Source organism: Zosterops lateralis (genome assembly GCF_965231275.1).
Source record: "Zosterops lateralis genome assembly, chromosome: 2".
Lineage (NCBI taxonomy): Eukaryota > Metazoa > Chordata > Aves > Passeriformes > Zosteropidae > Zosterops > Zosterops lateralis.
The window spans coordinates 73,000,617-73,019,852 of NC_139763.1; the positions used below are offsets into that span (position 1 = coordinate 73,000,617).

General features: G+C 42.3%; 1 protein-coding gene across 2 annotated transcripts in view; it reads left to right on the forward strand.

The window, feature by feature from the left end:
• Nucleotides 1–1,394: 1,394 nt before the first annotated feature.
• XPO4 (exportin 4) overlaps nt 1,395–19,236 on the forward strand; it is an 81,022-nt gene continuing 63,180 nt past the window's right edge. For both annotated transcript variants that reach the window (XM_083884978.1, XM_083884979.1), the window contains exon 1: nt 1,395–1,483. In XM_083884978.1, the coding sequence (XP_083741104.1) occupies nt 1,403–1,483 (81 nt within the window). In that variant the 5' untranslated portion in view covers nt 1,395–1,402. The remainder of the gene's footprint in view (nt 1,484–19,236) is intronic.

The window sequence follows — 19,236 nt, forward strand, 5'->3', positions numbered from 1 at the left end:
GTGGAAACCTGTTGCTTCTAACTTTTTTGCTTTCAAGTGTTTGAACTTTTGCAGCAGCTTTCTCACGCTGCTTTATGTAAACAATATTGTATTTTTAGAATTTATTAGTATGTTTTGCATAATTGTTCTTTGAGAAAAGAATTTGACTAATGGTCATAGTGACTAATGGAGTCAGAAGGTTGTAACCTCTTTGGGCTAATGTGAGCCCTTTGTAAAAAGTGTATATAAGTAAAATTTGAGTCAAATAAAAAAGAACCTTCCATGTTTGACCCTGCTGCTGCTGCTGTCCTCTGCAAGAGTCTGCACACATCACAATGTGTTGCCCCTCTAAAAATAAAAGAAATAACAGAAACCATCTGATTTGTTTAAAAGGCCAATTCTTTAACCAAAAGGAAATGCCAGTGAAGGCATAATCTGAGAGTCCTTTTGCTCTTATAGGTGCACAGCAGTGTTCACTTCAGCATATCTTTCAGAGTTGACACTACCTTGTGGCTCACAACCAATAACATGAAAGGAGCTCCAGGCGGATTTATATGGGGGGAAAGGGCGTTTTAAACATTGTTGGGTTGTTGGGGTTTTTTGTTTGTTCATTTGGTGTGGGTTTTTTTTGGTGTGTGACTTTATTTTTTGGTTTTGTTTGTCTGCTGTAAACCAGTTCATTTGTAAATATGCTGGCCACCCTCTCCCCGCTTTTTAAGCCGTATGTTATAAACTCAGCTTCTCATCCCAGCACAGACCTGCAGGCACCGCAATGCCCAAGGGACTGCAGGAACCAGCAGCACCTGGGCTCATTGGGAAGCGCAGGGAAGTGCACACAGGTCTCCAGGGAGGGTGCCAAGAGAATGGTGCCAGGCTCTTCAGTGGCGCCCAGCGACGGGGCGAGAAGCGATGGCCACAGCGGGTCCCACCTCGACGTGAGGAAGAACTTCTTTCCGTGGAGGGCGGCAGAGAACCACAACAGGCTGCCCTGGGTGGTTGTGGAGCCTTCCTCCCTGGAGACATTCCAAATCCACCCGGATGCGCTGCTGTGCAACCTGCTCTGGGTGACCCCGGCTCGGCAAGGGCTGGGCCGGATGATCTCCAGAGGCCCCTTACACCCCTGACAACCTGTGGAGGGCCGGGAAGCGCGGTGACCCGGGGCCGGCGGGGCGGGCTGGGGGTCCCGCTGCCGGCTGGGGGCCGGGCCCGCCCCGGGGGTGGTGAGAGGGGCGGGAGGGGCCGGGCGGAGGGCCCTGAGGGGCGGAGGGAGGCGCGGGGGGCGGGCGCTGTCCCCGCCCGGCGCTGTCGGTGCTGCGGCGGCGCGGCCGCTTCTCTTCCGCGGCGGGGCCGGGCCGGGCCGGGATTGGCCGCGCGGCCGCCTCGCCCCAGAATGCAGCGCATGGCGCGTCATTGAAGAGAGACCATGATGGCGGCGGCGGCCGCGGCGGCGGGGGGCGCCCCCGAGGTGATCGCCCAGCTGGAGAACGCGGCCAAAGTGCTCATGGTGAGGGCGGGCGGCGGCACCGCCGAGCCCGGAGCGCCGCCGAGCCCCCGAAGGGGCGCCCGCGCCGGTCCCCTCTCCCCTCCCCGCCTCCGTCCCGCTGCCCTCGCCTCTGGGGCGCGGGGCTCGAGGCGCAGCCCGCCGGGCGCGCCACCTCCGCCGCCCCGTCCCGCTCCCCTTTCGGCCGGGCTCCCTCCCTCCCTTCCCGTCCTTCCAGCGCCGCCCCGGCTCGTCCTGTGGCCCCGCCGCCGGGGCCGGCCACGCCGCGCCGCTCCTCCATGTGCCGCCGCTGGCCGCGGCCCCGGGCGGGCTGTGCCGGCTGCCCCCGCCCCAGCACCCGCACCGCCAGCCCCTGCCCCAGGCTGCCAGTGGGCAGCTCTCCCTTCCTCTCTCCCGGGGCCATGGAGGGGCGGCGGGAGGTCGCGCCCGTCCCCAGCCCGGCGGGGACACCCGGGGCGGCCTCGGGAGTGGCGCGGTCCACGGTTCCAGAGTTTTCCTTTGAGCGGAGGGGACCGAGGAGCCAGAGCCTCACGGTGCTGCCGCCGTGAAGCAAAGCCATTAGTGGTGCTTCGCACTTGGTGTGTTTAATTATCAATTAACTGACCCTGCTGACTGTGTGTTATCCTGTTTTCATAATTGCGTGGAAAAGAAAGCCCATATGGTAAAGATCAGAAATGCAATGGAGCTGGATACCGGTAGTGACCATTGGTATTAACATATCCTAGGTTTGCATCCTTGTAAAAGACTTGTTTGAATGAAAAGCTCTGTGTTGTCTGGTATAGTTTACAGGTCTTTATTACAGATCTTCTGTACATCTACAGCTGAAAGCCTTCCCTACAGAATTTATCTTACCAAAAAGTGATTCTGTCAGAAGTGAAGTTTGTAAGGTGTTGCTATTAATGGGATTTCAAAAGAACCAAAGAAACAGTAGCAAAGTTTTTCTGGTATCAATAATTAATCAATGGCCAGAGTCTGAATGATTATGTTTTAATGACTCCCTGAAGTAGCCTGACTGTAAAGTGAGAGGTGATCAGCTTTACTCGTGGGTGTCCCATCAAAATATGCATGTTATGCCTTGTCAGGTCAAAGCCTGAAAAACACTGACTGTGTTTCCAAGCAGGACAGTAAAGGTAAATAGCTTGGCAGTGAGCACTAGTTCTTTTAGAAAAATACCTCATAAAGTATGCCACCAGTGATGGGTTTCAGGCTTTAAGCTGCTTTTGATTTGCGCATGCTTTACAAAACATGTCTGTGTAGATTGTTAGATGTTCTGGTAAGGTCTGTGTATCTCTGTTTTAAAAATAACACAGATGCAGTGGTTACTAGGAGAGTTTGACTGCCCAGGGAAACTCAGTAGTGGAGTATTGCTGTGTAACAGAACACGTGTGGGGAACAAAGCGTGGTGGTTAAGTAGTTTTCAGTATCAAACCCATAGCATGTGCAGTGGCATTGCTGAAGTCTTGCATCTGTGCTTGAAGACTAAATGTAACTTGTGTGGACATTGTTTCCCTAGCATTGCCCTGCTAGCGCTGAGAGGGAAGAGCAACTTACTGTGGACTTGAATTAAATAAAAACTTTCATACAGTGAAAAGGTGCAGGCGTCTTACGGTAGTGTTTGTGCTTCTGTTGAAGAATAGTTGTTGAACTTGCTGGTAAAAATGTGTCTTGGGTCTGCAGGCACATGGATGTTAGGATCCTTGTTGAATTTCTACCTTCCTCCCTACAGCCTCTGACAGTGTGGAACCTGACTTGTCATGGTATTTAGCTTTTTTTAATTTTATTTTTTTTTCCACAGCTGATTTTGGAACTTTCAAAGACAACACTAAACTGGGAAGAATTAGTTAGATGGCTCTTACCGAGGAAGCTGCATGAAACAGAGATATTCACTAAAGCTATCCATGAGGGTGAGAACCCAGAATCAGGCTTTAGGCAGGGTTGGCTGTGGAATAGCTGTGAGAGCTGTTTAGGGTTGTTGCCCTGTGTTCCTTTTCAGAAATCATTGAGTCTTTGGAGGGATGCAGGAGAGGAGTGCAGCTCAGCAGGTGCTTCACAAAGGTGGACGTGAGACCCCAGAGACTGAAAGAGTTATGGGCTCTGCTCCTGTTCTGTCTCACCAGAGGGGCCTGACTGTGTTCCAGGACTGCACCTGGGCAGTGATGGTCTGAATTTCATTTAGCCAGGGGGCTGCACTGTTTGGTTAAAGGTCTGCTTGTGGATGAAGGCAGGAAGTTATCTCTGTGTGGCAGATGGGAGGGGTGAACTGATCAAGCAAACTGCTGGGATCACTTAGAAAGGTATTTATGTAAAAATCTGAGTCTTGTGGGGTGAACGGTGATGAACTTGGTGCTAGTGTAGAAGTCACTGAGTCAGGGTCGGCGCCTTGCAGTGGAGCCATACCTGAGGCAATGGGAAAGGGCAGAGCTGAGAATGGTCTGACAGTAGATGGCAGAAGGTTTTAACTGGCCAGGGAGCTGTGGAGGGATTCAGCAAGGTTTTCTTGTGCCAGTCCGTCGCAGCTGAGACAGTGGCAATCCTTGCAAAATACAGATGGTTAGGGATGCATCAAAGGTATTTCAGCATTTCAAAACACAGAGCAGGGAGTGGTGGTGGTTTACTTGATACTTGTCTTGATTTCAAATTGAAATACTGAACCTTGAGGAGAATAATGGCATGCTGATAAAAAACCCTGAATGTGTTTAATTAACTTTCCTTGAGGATAAGCATGGATTATTGTGAGCTCTCTAAATCTTTCATAAGTATTTTCATTTTTTTTTTTCATTGCTTTGGGTTAGTTGAGTTTGCCTTTGGAAAATTACTTTTTACATGTCAGATAAAGTATGCCCAAGTCCTGATCTGCTAAATTGCTCATCTTTAAGGACCTTACAAATCATGGCGTGCCATGTTTGAAAACTGGAAACATTCAATCTTTTCTCTCACCAAGCTCTTCTACAGCTGCATAGAAATGCTTTTCCTTTGTTACTAGTAGTGCCTTTCACCAGGTTCTAGGTAGCTCACATTCAAAAGGCTTAGTTTGAGAAAGGATTGGAATTTGGTATAAATCAATGAATTGTTATAAAAGATGAAACATATGTTGTCATTAGCTGCCAAGTATGACTTTGAAGGCTGTTGCTGTGACAGTTTTCTTTCATGTGTGTAAAAGTATTTGCAGTATAAAAATTGGGTATGTAATTCCTTTCTAGTAAAGCCACATGGTGTTTACCTGAAGTAAGATCCCCATTAGTGCTTTCCTGTGAAGTTTCTCAGTGCCACAGGCTGGTATCCAGCTTTGGGCTGTGTGACTTCAGCTTGGTAAGGACCATACACCAACATCTGCATGAACTGAATTAATTTACTCTTCCTCCATTTCCTACTGGCTTGGTGTCACCTGACCATGCATCTCCTATCTGTTATGTTCTGTTTAGCACAGGTAGTAATTATTGCCAAATATAATTAGTACCAGTTAAGCACTGTTTTAATAGCTGTCTTCATGGATTAGAGAAGACATTGGTTGTATTATTAAGGAGAGAAACATAAATTTCATCCCAGCAGTGAGAGGATGAAGTAGGAAACATGCCTAACACCGTCTGGTTATTGCTGAGAGTTTACTAAAGCAGGTTGAAATTTTCTAGCATATGATATTCTTTGACACCTAAATGTAAATTCACAGGTTATATTTTGTTCACCCCACCTCCCTCCAAAAAGGGGTGCTCTGTTCTTACCTGCAGCTCCACTTTCTCCCTTGTGACCCTGTGCAGAAGATATTAATATTGCTGAGATGACATAGGAATTAAACAAGGGAATGGATTTCTGTCAGGTTAGCAAGATGTATTGGCTATCTGTGCAGCCATTTAGGTTGCAGAGCTAGCACAGGGGCACTGAAATTAGATTGTTGGACATGTACAGAGCTGGTCTGCCCCTGCCAGTGGTGTGCTGTCAGGTTGGCTCAAGTGTATAATATACCTTCACTGTACAATTTACTTGTGAACTCAGACTCTCCTGATATTGGAAATGCCAGACTTCACTTAGAGCTGCACACTGAAAAGAGAAGAGGTTACAAGTTTCAGAAGGGTACATTCCAGCTGGAGAGAAAACAAAAAAAAAAAAATCACAGCAAGTGTGATTGGTGAAGGCAGGGGAGGAGACTGTAGGGAGGCTATGGGATCTCCCATCTTTGGAGATATTTAATACTTGACTGACCAAGTCCCTGAACAACCTGATCTAACTTGGAAATTAGTTCTTTTTTGGGCAGGGGATTGAGCAAAGTAGGTCCAGAGGTCTGTGTTAGGCTATTCTATGTGGTGTGGCTCTTAGAAAGTTCAAAAAACATTTGAGCAAAGGCTTTTGCAGAAGAATCCCATTATTTAAAAGTTTGTAAATGTTTTATTTTGACTGTGGTCTATTTCAAAGGGTGGGTGTTGTGTGTTTGGGGGAGGTAATGTGGCTTCTCATATCAATGCCTTCTCAGGGTACCACTTTGTGATGTATCCCACTATTCTGAGGGCAATTTCAGGCTAAAGTTGGGGAGTCTGACAGTAGTCCTACAAACTTCACTTTCAGATGTTCAAATAAGCTTACAGAGTAAGAGCATAAGGGAGCACACCAGTAAGACCAGACTGTTTTTACCATCAACCATGACAGTTTGTAAGGTTGGCTCATTTTGATCTACCTTTCTTGGAGATTGCGCATGATGTGGTAAGTGTATGAAACTGTCAGGAATTAAACCCCCTTGCCTTCTGGCTAGTCCTCAGAGATCAGAGGGGCTGGGTGCAGAGGCTTAATTTCTCATTTATAACCAGCTAGGCGCTAAAGTCCGGTCACATTGAAGAAGAACTTTCATGGTTGTGGAGTCATGAATAGTCTGTTTTATTGAAGCAGCAGATTATAGTTTTCGTTAGATTGCTGATAAATGCACTAGAGCTACAAAATATAAGTGCATAACTCTGTGTATAAGTGTTCCCAGGTAAGTTCCAATGCAGCCAGAGACACAAATCTTACCACAGAATTGTCCCTTCTTTGGGGAGAGGAGGAAGCCCATTGACTTGTCTGCAGAGTGGGGTTGTTTTCTTGTCCTTCCATAGTGGAGGATTTCAAGTATCAATTTTATACTCCTTGGACAAAAGGATGAATGACTGTAATTAAAAATCATTGGCTGCCTGTTGCTGCCATTGTAGATGTGGGGTGGGGGGACATCTGTTTTCTAATTTTCATACTGGTGGATGTGGTTTTTAATATATAAACAAGAGGTTAATGAGGTTTACCTCATCTGAGGTAAACCTTTGGTTACCTTCATCAAACCGAGCTACCTTTGGCTAAAAAAAGACAGCACAGACCTGTGGTATGTCAGTGGTGGCCATCAGACCTTTGCCAGCTCTTTACTCCCATCATTGTCTCCTCAGAGGAACAGATCCAAACCAAGGCTTGCTGTGCACAGGGAAGGGGCTGAGGGCTGGCACAGGGACTTGGGTGCTCTGCTGCTCTTCACTGAGACCACATTGGGCTGTGGGGCCTCTGCTTCAGCCCAGGCACCATTCAGTACTAAGCCTTGCTCAAATCCAGGTGCAGGATGATCAACTGGCCTAGCTTGTGGTTTTGCTCAATCAGCCATATCAATTCTCCACTATCTCAATCTTGACATAACCAGCCAGTCTGTTCTCCATAAAGAGAAGGGCATGGCAATCCTTATTCCACAAGGAAGTTCAGTTTCTTGTTGCAATATGTCTTCATTGTGAGGCAATTTTTCAGACTGTGAAGTATGGCTTATAGTAAGGGTGAAAGGGAAAGATGGACTAGCTCTGCTTTTGTTATGGCAGGTTGCCTGTTGGAAGAAATCAGACAAATGAATCATTCCAGTGCTGAGAGGATTTGTTAAAGTCCTCCAAGTTGTCACCCATAAAATAAGCAGGGTGTGCACTATATTATGCCTAGAATAGAGAATACTTCTGCTCAGATGGGTTTTTTCCAGTGCTCACCTCAAGCTGCTGATTTAGAGAGGTCTGAAAAGTAAGGATGATCCATTAGTGGATACTTTACATTATTTGAATTAGCAATTTCATGAGCTTGAGGTGTTATCATTGTTTTTCTCCCACAGATGTGTCCAGTTGTTTTTGGAATGCTTTTTTTTTCTTTTCATTTTTTTAATATATTATTTAGTCTTTATATATATATATATTACACACTGGTCTGAATGTAATGGGGTTTACAAGTGTTTTTGGAAAAAAAGAATATAGTTCTTTGAGTGAAGGATGCTGATTGATAAATTAATTCATTCTTAAATTGGGAGAAATAACTATAAAGTGTTCTGATTTTTCTTCAACAGTATCCTTTGTGATTTTTATAATTCTCTATCATATTTCATCCTTCAGTCATCTCTCAGCTAAACTGAAGGGTTTTGTCATTTTTTCATATGGGATGTTCCACCATACATCAAATCATCCCTCTGTAATTTTTTAGATTTATGATATTGCTTTTGAATGAACTTACCAGAATTCTGTGCTGTAGGTACTTGAGGATTTTAGATGGTTGTAAATTTTTGATATTCTTCTATATTCCTTTCCTAATAGTACTTAACATTGTACTTTTCTTTATTGCTTCAGAGCAGCAAGGTGTTGTTTTCAGCGAACCTGAGCTGTCCAGATCATTTTTTGAAGCAGTACTGGGTAACTTAAAGAGTCCATTGTATATATGTATAGTTTTTTCTTCTTTAGCTTAACAGCTGGTATAGTTGGTGCATTTTACAGGCACACAGTTCAGATTACAGCCTGGGAGATAAGTACATGCAGTGTGCACCATGCTAGTGAAACTCCTGTCTGGGAACTGAGAACAAATGTGCATGGAGCTTATCTGTACTAAAGTGAAGAGCTGAGATTAGAGAAGTGAGAACTGATAGAGATTCTGATATCTTTGAAAAGTAAACATTGTGTTTGATGAAATTAAAATCTAGTGAAATGGGATTATGCATGCTTAGGGTTTATTTCTCGTGACTGTTTCACAGAGGGAGTATTTGTCTTTTTGAATGAATATGTTTCACACCCATTTGACACGTCAGCATTGCATCGGCATATTTTTATATTTTGTTCTGAGTAATAGATGTAAATACTGTATGCTTGCTTCTACATTCATCTGCTGGGGAGCTTCATTAGTTCATAACTCCATCTGGATTATTCTTCTTCAGGTACTACCTACTGCTGTTTTCCCTTTAACCTGCTTCCTAAGAGTCTTATCGTTGTTATGCTAATCTGTGTTCATTAGTTAATTAACAGCTTTCCCTATGGAGAGGTGGAAGAAATCCTCTTGATTATTAAGTTGAGCTGATCCTGTCACAAGCAGATAAGTAAAATACTCCTTTTCATCAGTTTCTGACAGTGTTTTGATTCTAAAAAGTCTGTCTGAATTAGGTGTACATAAGATCTCTGCAGTTTTGATGTGTAGTGGGGTGTATGAGTGGCATAAACCCACATATGTGCTGGGAGATGTGGCGTACAAGAGAAGGTGTCAGATCTGAGCTCTAGGAGGCATTGGTCCTTTGGACTTTGAAGTCCAAAACATCTTGTTGAACAGGGAGTAGTCGTTAAGATAGGGATTTTAGGGAATGAATGAAAATTGACAGGAGGATATACTTTAAATAGTTCCTCTTCTTCCTCTTTCCTGTCTCCCAAAAAGACAAACCCCAAACTTTCTTACTTCAGAGACATAACAATGAGTGGCTGCTGTAGAGTGCTGTCTTTGGCTCTGCCAGAACATAGGATAATAGTACACCCACCTGAGTGGTTGCATAATGAACTAGATTGGGTAGTGAATTCAGGGAGAAAAGAGTCTTTTAATTAACGTAATTTTCTCTGCGTTGCACTAGAGACAATTCTACTACCTTGACTGAGATGAGAGAGTTTTCCTATGCTCCTGGAAGAAATTTGGTCAAATGGTGTTAAACCACTTTGGAAGTAGCATATACAATTCTCTTTCTTTTCAAATCAAGACTGATTTTTTTTTTAGTAGAAAAATACATTTAAAGTTATTTAAGTTGAAGTAGGAGCAAGTGAATAATGGTTTTTGGTTTTGTTATTTTGTAAGTCTGAGAAGTTGGTTTAGTGGTGCCTACTACATTCAAAATTTACAGAACTACAGAAGTGAATATGAAGAAGGGCTAAAGGTATATCATGATTTGTGCTGAAATTATGAGTTTCAACTCTTTGTCTCACTCAGGCCAGCTGTGTTATGTGCAGCTGTGCAAAATGCTAGAGGCACAGCTGTGATAGTGTTGAAAATCTGCCTTATGCCAGGGTCTCTTGAAGGCTTTGTATAATTAATCTGTGGCTGTGAAATCAATGAAGTGCAGAAAGGTGTTTTGCCATGGAATTTTACAGTTTATGATGGCATTCCCTGGGATTTCAAAAGCCTTGGCTAGGGTGAAGAACATCTGCAGTCCCAGGCTTGTAAGTGTGACATAGGCTATATTTTCACAAGAGCATAAACCAGCCTAACACCGAGTGGCAGAGGAAAAGCATTACTTGTCTTTTTGCTGGATTGATTATCTGCTAGGTTAGTGAACTGGGCTGGCTGTCAGAAGGACTTGCCAGTTGCCAAAGCTAGCACAGGATAGCAGTGTGTGTCTAGGAGCAGAGAGGAATTAACATGGCTGGAAGGAATGGAAGATCGCCAAGCACCACAGCCTTGGAGTTCTGGAGAGGCAGCCCCACTTCCTTACTGTCAACTTAGACTAGGAGCCTGTCATAGTGATGGAAAATAATACCAACATCCTTCACAAATGTGTTTTGAAATCTGTTCATTTGAAGAGCTGCAGAAAAGGTACGTGGTATTGCATTGGAGTGACTGGTATGTTCCTCAACTTTGTATTTCAGATTTTTTGGAAATGGGTAATTTGATAGTTTCTAAGGCACAAGGAAATGATTGAGCCATGTTCTATCACTTCTTCAGGTTGCTTTGAAAGGACCTTGGATTTGACTCCTTCACATCACAAGTTAATATCCTGGCTGCATAGGTTTTTGCTCCAACAGTATATGAAGGAGGGCAGGGGCAGTTTGCAGAATTCAAAAAATGTGTTGCAGCATCATTAACACAGAGTGTGAAAATCCAGTAAGTGTGTGTACTCCTGAGGCTGGTGCATTGACCTGTGCCACAGAGCCTCTGTGGCTCTGGGACTTAAGCATTGGTTTGCACCAAGATCAGCAGTGCAGTTGGATGACAACCAACACTCAGTTATACCTTCCTTTATTACTGTGAAACAATGTTCCAACTATTATTAATTGTGGCATTAGTGATGGCGTGCAAGCAGTATCAAAGCTAATAAGCAGCAGAAACAATTGTACAAGCACAAACCACTCTGGCTCCTTGATGAGTTACAGCAGAACTGCCATCTGTGTTTTGTGACAGCGCAAGAGAAGTCATATCTCTGTGCACTGCCTGTCTTGGGGGCAGGTGGAAGGTATCCAACTGGTGATGTGGGGTTAAGTGCCATCCTCTCTAGACTAGCATCTACATGTGTCACTTCCTACCTTGGGCAAACAGCAAAGGCTCTTCTTTTGATTATTTCTTTTGGTTCTGCAAAGAAGTGGTCTTCAGGGTTTTGTTATGAACTTCCTCAGAACTGATCTGCCACAGCTTGGTCTTGTATTGGTGGTCCTGGCATTCACGTGGTCCCTTAAGTCAGTTGCTTGCTCTTCTTGCCATGACTTCACACAGTTGCTGTTGGTGCTGGCAGACCCTGCCTGCCTGCTCTGGGTGTCACCTTACAGCTCAGTTGGTTTCCTCCTATGTTACACACCTCATCCAGAAGCCACATTTTACACATTTATCACTGGTAGATTTCATGAGGACGTCTTCACAGCATCTCTGTGTATACAGGAGCTAGAGATCCCCAAGTGGGAGCACAGGACTGCAGCCCTGTGGGGGGAGAAGGAATATGTTCCCCCTGTGCAGCTAGCTGCTGGTTTGCTACTAGGTACCTTAAAGCTGAATTGTGTGTTGTTGAAGCTGTGGCTAAAAAGCATTACATTAACCTTCACTGATCTTAAGTGCAAAGAGAGCTCTGCATTTTTTCTGCATCATCATTTTGGTTTGGTTTTTGTTTTGTTTTTCATCAAGGTCTTAACTGTTCACATTTAGTTTAACTTTTTCATCTCTTGGGCCACCAGCTTCTACTGTTTATTTTGTTAATAATGTTGCTGCTGTTTGACTTCTCTTTGAACCATAGTCTTGGTAGCTTCCCAGATGGCTGTGTCTTGCTTTGTTGAGGAAATGTGCAAATAAGTTTACAAAACAGGCACACTCCTCTCGGTGGGGAGAGTATGAATAGTGCTTTCCTCACCTGTCAACAACAGCCACCAAAAGCCCAAGCACAAAAACAAATGTGCATCGTCTTGAGAGAATTAGGGAGGGTAAACTGCAAACCCTTTATTTTGTGAGGTTCTTTTAAGTGGGATTAGGAACAGATGTTGGGTTGCTTCAGGATAATAAATCGTTTAGTGGAGAATATATAAATATTAAATTATAATATCAAGAGAAATGACAGTATTGTATCTGGAGCTAGTCTCCTGATCATTTTATAGTAATATTCCCTCTAATAGTGCTGAGAATAAAATATATTATTATGACCACATTTCTTCATGATAATTTTTCAGTGGGGCCTGAGTATGTGGAGCCCTGTGACTCTTTAGGACTTGAGACTTGGCTAATTTGTGCAGGTTTCTTAGAGTGAGCTCAGGCATGCACTTTAAGGGAGTCCTAAAAATTTCACCTTCTAAATGAAATCCCAAAATGTTTCTGTATGGAATTAAAAAACCCCAACTTTGTCATGAAAACTCATGTTTAGCAGAGGTTTTCTCAAAATGTGTCATGTGTCTGTTCTCCTGTATATCAGAGGATGAATACAGACATGTGGCTTCTTCAGTATCATGGTTCAGGCTGTATTTGCAAGAGTGGAACAAAGTAGGGAAATAAGGTAAAAGTAGAAGATGTATTAGTGTCTCAAGTATCTACAATTCTAAATGGATTTTTGCTGTTTCCCAGTATGGGCAAACTGGGGAAGGACTTTTTTGAGGTGTGTTCAGGGAAAGTTCATAATTCTTCCTGGGTTCTCTTGACAAAATTAATTTCAGTTTCACAATTTCTCTTGGCTTCCTTCTCTTCCACCTAATGCAGGTTATGAATTTCCTCCTCCAGCCTCTGTTCTGCTCCTCTTTTTTGCTGAACCTTGACTTATTGTCTGTACCTTGTATCTGTCTGTCTTACCTGTTTCCTTACATGATTCGGATATTGTACTTTGTGTGTGTTTGACTTGTGTCTGTAAATTTTCATTAATGCCCTAACAGTTAAAAGCCATTAATAAAGGTAGGCATTTTAGGCCACACCATTTTGAAAGTATAATAAACTAAAGGAGTTTTCCACATCAAATTTAGATAAACTTTAAAAATTTCTTTATCTTGCTTTTAAATCAACTCTTCCTAAATAACTGTGATAGCACAAAATGGTTTTGACATTTTAACAAGATTGATGGTGGAGGAAGTGCTAAAGTCTGAATTTTGGCAGCAGAACTGGCTGCCCTATGTGCCTGCCTTTCTTCATTAACATGGTGGGAGGAAATGCCTTTTTGATAGGAGTCAAAGCTTAAAACGCTCAGAAATCAAAATTTATCACTATCTCAGTTTAAATATTTCATGTAGTGATTGATGGCTTTTGACTTGATGTCTGTGGTGTCTCACTCCACTGTACGTGCTTACCGTAGAAAGCTACATGCAAGTAAAAGTAGTGCTACCCTTACAGCAATGGGTGGTTATAGCTGTTCTTTCAGCAAGTATTTGAAATTGGACAATAGGAAAAAATAGGTAGTATAAGACCTATTTCACGCACAGTATGAAACTTTATTTTGCAGAAGGAGAGCAAATGCTGACTGTATTTGATGTGTAGTCAGCCTGATAAATGGGTCATGTATTATGTACATCTCAAGAACTTTGGAAAATGAGTATTGCCAATACCAGAATTATTACAATCTCCTGTCTAGTAGAAGAGGGATCACAATGGTTCTTTCTTTACTTCAAACTTTGTATTGAAATTCACTGTCACTATCCTGGGACATGTTTTTAAGTGGTGTCTGTGCTGTCTTATAGGCACAGAAATGAGCAATACAGGGGTGAGCTACTTGAATCTTATGATCAAGTTGCAATCAAGACTTCAGAGGCTGTGGATAGGCCAGGATCCTATCTCTTGCTGGAGAACCAGGACCTGTCATGGGGATAGTCCACCCTGCAGTGAGGTTTGTGGTGTGTGTTGATGCTGAGACTCCTTTCCACCTGTTACCTGTGTATCTTCCATGCCTCCTTGTGGGGAAAGAGAGAAGCAGCTTGGTGGGAGCTGAGGGAGAAGTTTGGCTCATTTCCACCAACTCTTCTCTTTCTTGCTTCAGGATGAGGAGGCTGAGCTCACTCCAGCTCTAGGAGATGGTCAGAGGACCATGGTGTTGCCAAACTGGCTATCACTCAGAATTTAGGGCCAGCCACCAGCAGCCCTGTGATACCTGAGGAGTAGCTAGAATGCATGGAGGGTTATTTTCTGCTAAATTTCCTGTCTCTTAATAGGAAGATTTTTACACGATGAAAGGAAATGGGAGAGCAGGTCTTGAGGCTAGTGTGAGTGCAGTTGTTATAAGGGCACTTTGACTTTTTGTATCCTTTAGTAACATTTTTAGGGTTCCTGTGCTACTACAGTAGTGATGGGCCATTTTTACTGAAGTCAAAGTCACTTGATTTTATTTAACATTAAATACTTGGAAAAGGTTTGAATTTGGAACAATGAGGTTTTCTGTAATTGTTCTGTGTAGTTACAGTGTTTTTCTTATCTTTGTCCTTCTCTTACATAGTGAGTCGCACTTTGTGTCTCGATGGAGCTTTCTCTGACATGCATGGAATGTCTTCTTGTTTCTTTGTTGAATCTTACAGACTTCAAGGGAGCACGTGGATTTTCCCACTGCCATCAGTCAATCAGATGTTTTAGAAAAGTTATTTTGCCAAACAGAACTGCAGGTCAGACCTCATTTGTGCTTTGGAATGTTAGAACAGTGTTAGAACAGTATCCTCATGCCAGCATTCATCTTCTCACTGTCCACAGCCAGACTACTGTAGGCTAAATATGCATTATGGGATATTTTTCAGATTTAGCTGTGTTGTGTGCATAAATGAAGGGTAATTTCAGTGGAGAGCCTGTAATAGTCTATATTTGTGGATCAGATTTTTAGCAGAGAAGTAAAAGCTCAGTAGTGTTTGTTGCTTGCCTTGGAGAGAAGTCTTATCTCAGAAAATGTTTTGTTATTGCTGGTAATGATTTACTTTGGCTCCTTAGTCAATTGATGTATATATATATAGTACCTTATACAAGAACATTACTAAACTGAGAATAGCTCTTATTATTACAAACCACGACTTGTCTCCTGTTTTTTATTTGCAAAAGACTTAATAATGTATTTCAGCTTCAAAATACAAAGCAAAAGTTGACAAGAAAAAAAATGTCTTTTTCCCCCTATTGTTAAGTTTCTGCATGAAAGCAAGATGTGAGTGAGTAGGTGTGTAGGAGGTAATTTTTCCAGCAGTCACACATTTGTTCCAAATATATGCTGAAAAATACTGGGCACCCTGGAGTTTAAGTAATTCAAGTCATAATTACTTTTGGATTTTTTTTTTTTTAAATCAAAGAAAGTTTTTGTTCAGAAACTCTTAAATCTCCACCATGTTGTCTCTAGTGCAGGTCTGTTTGGAAGTTTTTTATTGCATCTTTCTTACCAATCTTTACAAATAATCTTGAGTATCTTTTAAATTGGAGGATGAGTTACTGCTGTAACTTAAATGATTGTTAAAAAAAGTAAGAATAAAGGATGTCATTGGACCATAATTGGAGATGTCGTTTGGGCCAGCTGAGTTTTCTGTAGTAGCTATTACTCAAAGCTAGGCAGTCATGTCATGGCAGATCTGACTGGGACAGCAGAAGCTGCTCTTGATACCAGTTGTCTAAATTCCTTCTGGCTTTGTGCCCAAGGCTGGAATGTCTGATCTGTTTATAAAGCAGTTGCAGAGCTGAGCATCTTCATCCAGTCTGAATTGTTAGCTTGTGGCATCTGCCTCATGAAAGGACAAGGCGTCCTTGCATCATTAGGTACCAGTGTCTGCTAGAGAAGTAGGGTGAATATCTAAGAACAAAAGTGTGGCTGATTGTCCAGTTCTCTGTGCCTGACTCCTATATTATCTTTGATTAGCTACTTTAATAAGACAAGTGACAGTTTTTGAGTGTGCTGTGATATATTGTAAGAAAAAAGTTTATTTGGAATACTTGAAAAGTGTTGCTGCTAAAACTGGAATGGAAACTTGTTATGGCTTGACTCCACAGAAGTCAGGTAACTCAGTCTAGGGATATGCTGCTTGAAATGACTTTAGTAGAGTTAAACTTGGAAATCGCCTTATTCTGAGAGTCTGATTCTTTTGTATAAATTGCTTATACAGCAGAACTGTTTGGGGGAATAATTATTTCAAGGTATTTTTGTTATTTAAGATACAGAAATCTGGTTTGAGTGGGTTTTGGTCATCTTAGTAGAGGAACACCAATTTAAAATTGAATGACTTCAGATTATTTAGATATGTTGCAGTTGTAACAATTGCTTACGTGGGTGGAGTAATATATTCAGCTTTCCTAAATGCAGTATGTGCCCTTGTGTTATTTTTTCCCTTTTTTTCCTCTTTCTCCTTCTATTTTTGGCTGTACTCCTCAGCTATGTTTTCACCATCATGTGGTGTTCCCCTGCATGTGCTTCTCAAGTTCACTCATGATCTTTCTCCTTTGCATATGCCTCACGATTCCTTGGCTTCCCTGCCTGCTGGGACATGTTGGCAAGCCATCTGGGCTTCCTTTATTCCCTGCTTCTCTGAGCGTGTCTTGCCTGATGGTGGCTGTCAGCAAAGTCCAGACCCAGCAGTGCCATTGCCATCTGTGGTGGCTTTTGCTTATCCTTGTATATTGATAGAGATCTGTTTCCTAAGCTCTTCCCTGTTGGGTTTCCAGGCTCTCTGCAGCACAGAGTCTAGACACCATTCTGAAGAGCAAGAATGTCTTGGGTTTTCATCAGCCAAAAGTGGCCTGCAGACCAGAGTTTGGGAACAGTTTTATTGTACCTTTTGACTGCAAGGAAGGGTAATTCCCCTGTATACTGGGAAGTCAGTTTGGGGAGTTTGTGGTGAATTTTATGAAGTCACACTTCAGTAAAAGTATCAGGTCTTTGTTTCTGCCCTTGTCAAGTTTGTAATGTACTTCTCTTGCGGACATAAACATTGCCTTTGGCAAGAAGAGCTCCTACTTGGTTTTAATACTAGCAGGTACAAGCAATTTGATGCTTTTTTTTTTTTTTTTTTTTTTTTTTTTTTTACCAATAAAATTCTCTTAGTAGGCATGCTTGCCTTTCCATAATCCTGCTAGTGTTTAGGCTGTGCTGTTCATAGGGAACCTTATTGTAGGTGGGAATACTGTGGGTGTCAGCTTAAAACACCCCAGTGTACTCTCTCTGTATTCTCCCAAGCAGGGAAGTCTGGAGGAGTGCGTGACTGTTCTTTGTGACATGCTAATTTGCAGATTTCCCCCAGTGTAATTGTAGGAAGATGCTGACTTTGGTTGTATTCAGTGCTGTCTTGCCATAGCAAAAGTGAAAAATCAAAATTTGTCTTAGCAAGTTTTTTTCTTGGAGGGAAGGAATGCTACTCACCCCATCATCCCTAGTTATGTTTGTATTTGATCATGGCCTGGATTTTTCTTAGCAAAATTATGATGCAGAAGTACCAATGCAAGCTGGTTAGCTAAATTTTTAAATAAAAAACTACTCTGTTATTGATTTTAATAATAATGTTGTCACTTGAATGGTGGAAGTTGTTAGTTTTAAGATACTATCAGTGTCTTAAATAAGCAATAAATAATATTCTCTGGAATCCACATTGATCTTAGAAGAAACTACTAACCAATCAACTTCAACAAAGTGTTGAAGGTATAGAAGAGCTCAAGATTCATAGTCAGAAGCCAATTCAGTCTTTTTTTATTGGCCTTGTAAGAAGATAGACATTTTTTACCGTGAGGGTGGTGAAGCACTGGGACAGGTTGCCCAGAGAAGTTGTGGATGCCCCATCCCTGGAAATGTTCAAGGCCAGTTTGGATGGGGCTCTGAGCACCCGGGTTGGGTGGAAGGTGAAAGTGTCTCTGCCCATGGTGGAGTGTTGGACTAGATAGCCTTTAAAGGTCCCTTCCAACTATTATGTGATTCGTCAATTCTATTCTGTGATCTAAAACCATTAGGGAAATAATATAACTTCTAACATATGATCAAAAAAAGTTGTATTTTGTATATCTGTGATACTTTACATAAAACTGCCGGAACAGAATTACTTGGGAAGGTGGAATTTAATTAATTTATTTTTTTTAAAGCAACAGGTGTTTTCAGATAAGAGGAGTTAAAAAAGCAGACTTCAAATGTGGATGTGGTGTTACTTCTTCAGCCCATTAGTGGCAAATTCACGGTGACTTCAACTTTAGTTTTAATGAACCTTTTGTGTTTGCAACCTCTTTGCTTCTTTTGTATCTATTTGTATCTGTTGTTTGTATCTATTACTTTAATTTCTCGGCACTTTCCATCCTGGCAAGTCAGTCATAATTGCATTCTGTTTTTAAATGGAATGTTACTGAGGTAGGAAATGCTTCTATAAAGCAGGTGTTTTGAATACATATATGTAGGTTCACTCCCTCTGTATACATCTAACTACTCCTATTGAAAATAAAAGAAAATCCCAAAGCCCTTATTCTTTCCACATGTACGTCGACAGATGTTTCCTGGTCATGTGTGCACTTTCCTTGACAGTTGGTCTCCAATCTTCTGCAGTTACTTTACTTTCTTAGGAGTTGCTTTCAGGTACATTTAGTGGTCCTGCAAGTGTTAGTGCTGGTCTGCTACAGTTTTTCTAGTCTTGTCTTTTTTCAGTTTCCCTTTACTTTGAGGCGGTAGCTGCCATTTGAAACAGTGGTCCTGCTGGATCCTATTTGTGGGCACTGCTGCTTCTGGTCCTTTTTTGTATCCAGACAGCTTTGGTAGTTGAAAGGTTGTAATTTTATTTATAATACTGTGTCATATAGGAACTCTTTTCTTGTGGGGCAGTAGCTTGTTAAGCTAAAATCAGAAAGGTCATTATGGTCCTGGAGAAGTTTTTGTAGGTAACTTGCAGGATGAAAGAGAGAACAAATGGTTAGAGGTAATGTCAGACAGTACAGAAAGGAAAGTGATATAGGTGCAAATGGTTTCAATATGCCAAAAGAACTTGTTCATTACCTTACTGTGTTTTAATGCCTTGTAAGTTGGATAGTAGGGCAGAGTTTGAAGGAGACAATTAGGAAGAGCACAGTGGATGGGCATGTGTGCTCTAGGGGACCCTCCAAACATGATGAATACCTTGGATATGTTTCTAACCCCATTGTGCCAAGGAGGTGCTGGGCACCAGGGTACAGGGCTCTTGAGCTCACTAAGCCAGTGTTCTTACAATGTGAAATTTGCACAGAATATGTATATGCTGGCCTTTTCTTTGAAACAAAAACTAGCTGGACTTACTTTCATTGTACAGATAAATATTGTCTGAATGCAGTGAAAACAGTGGATTGTGAGCTTGAAGCTCCCTCTGGTGGCTTTACAGTACCGTTCAAACCTTAACTGTTGCACTTGTCTGCTCTGGACAGTT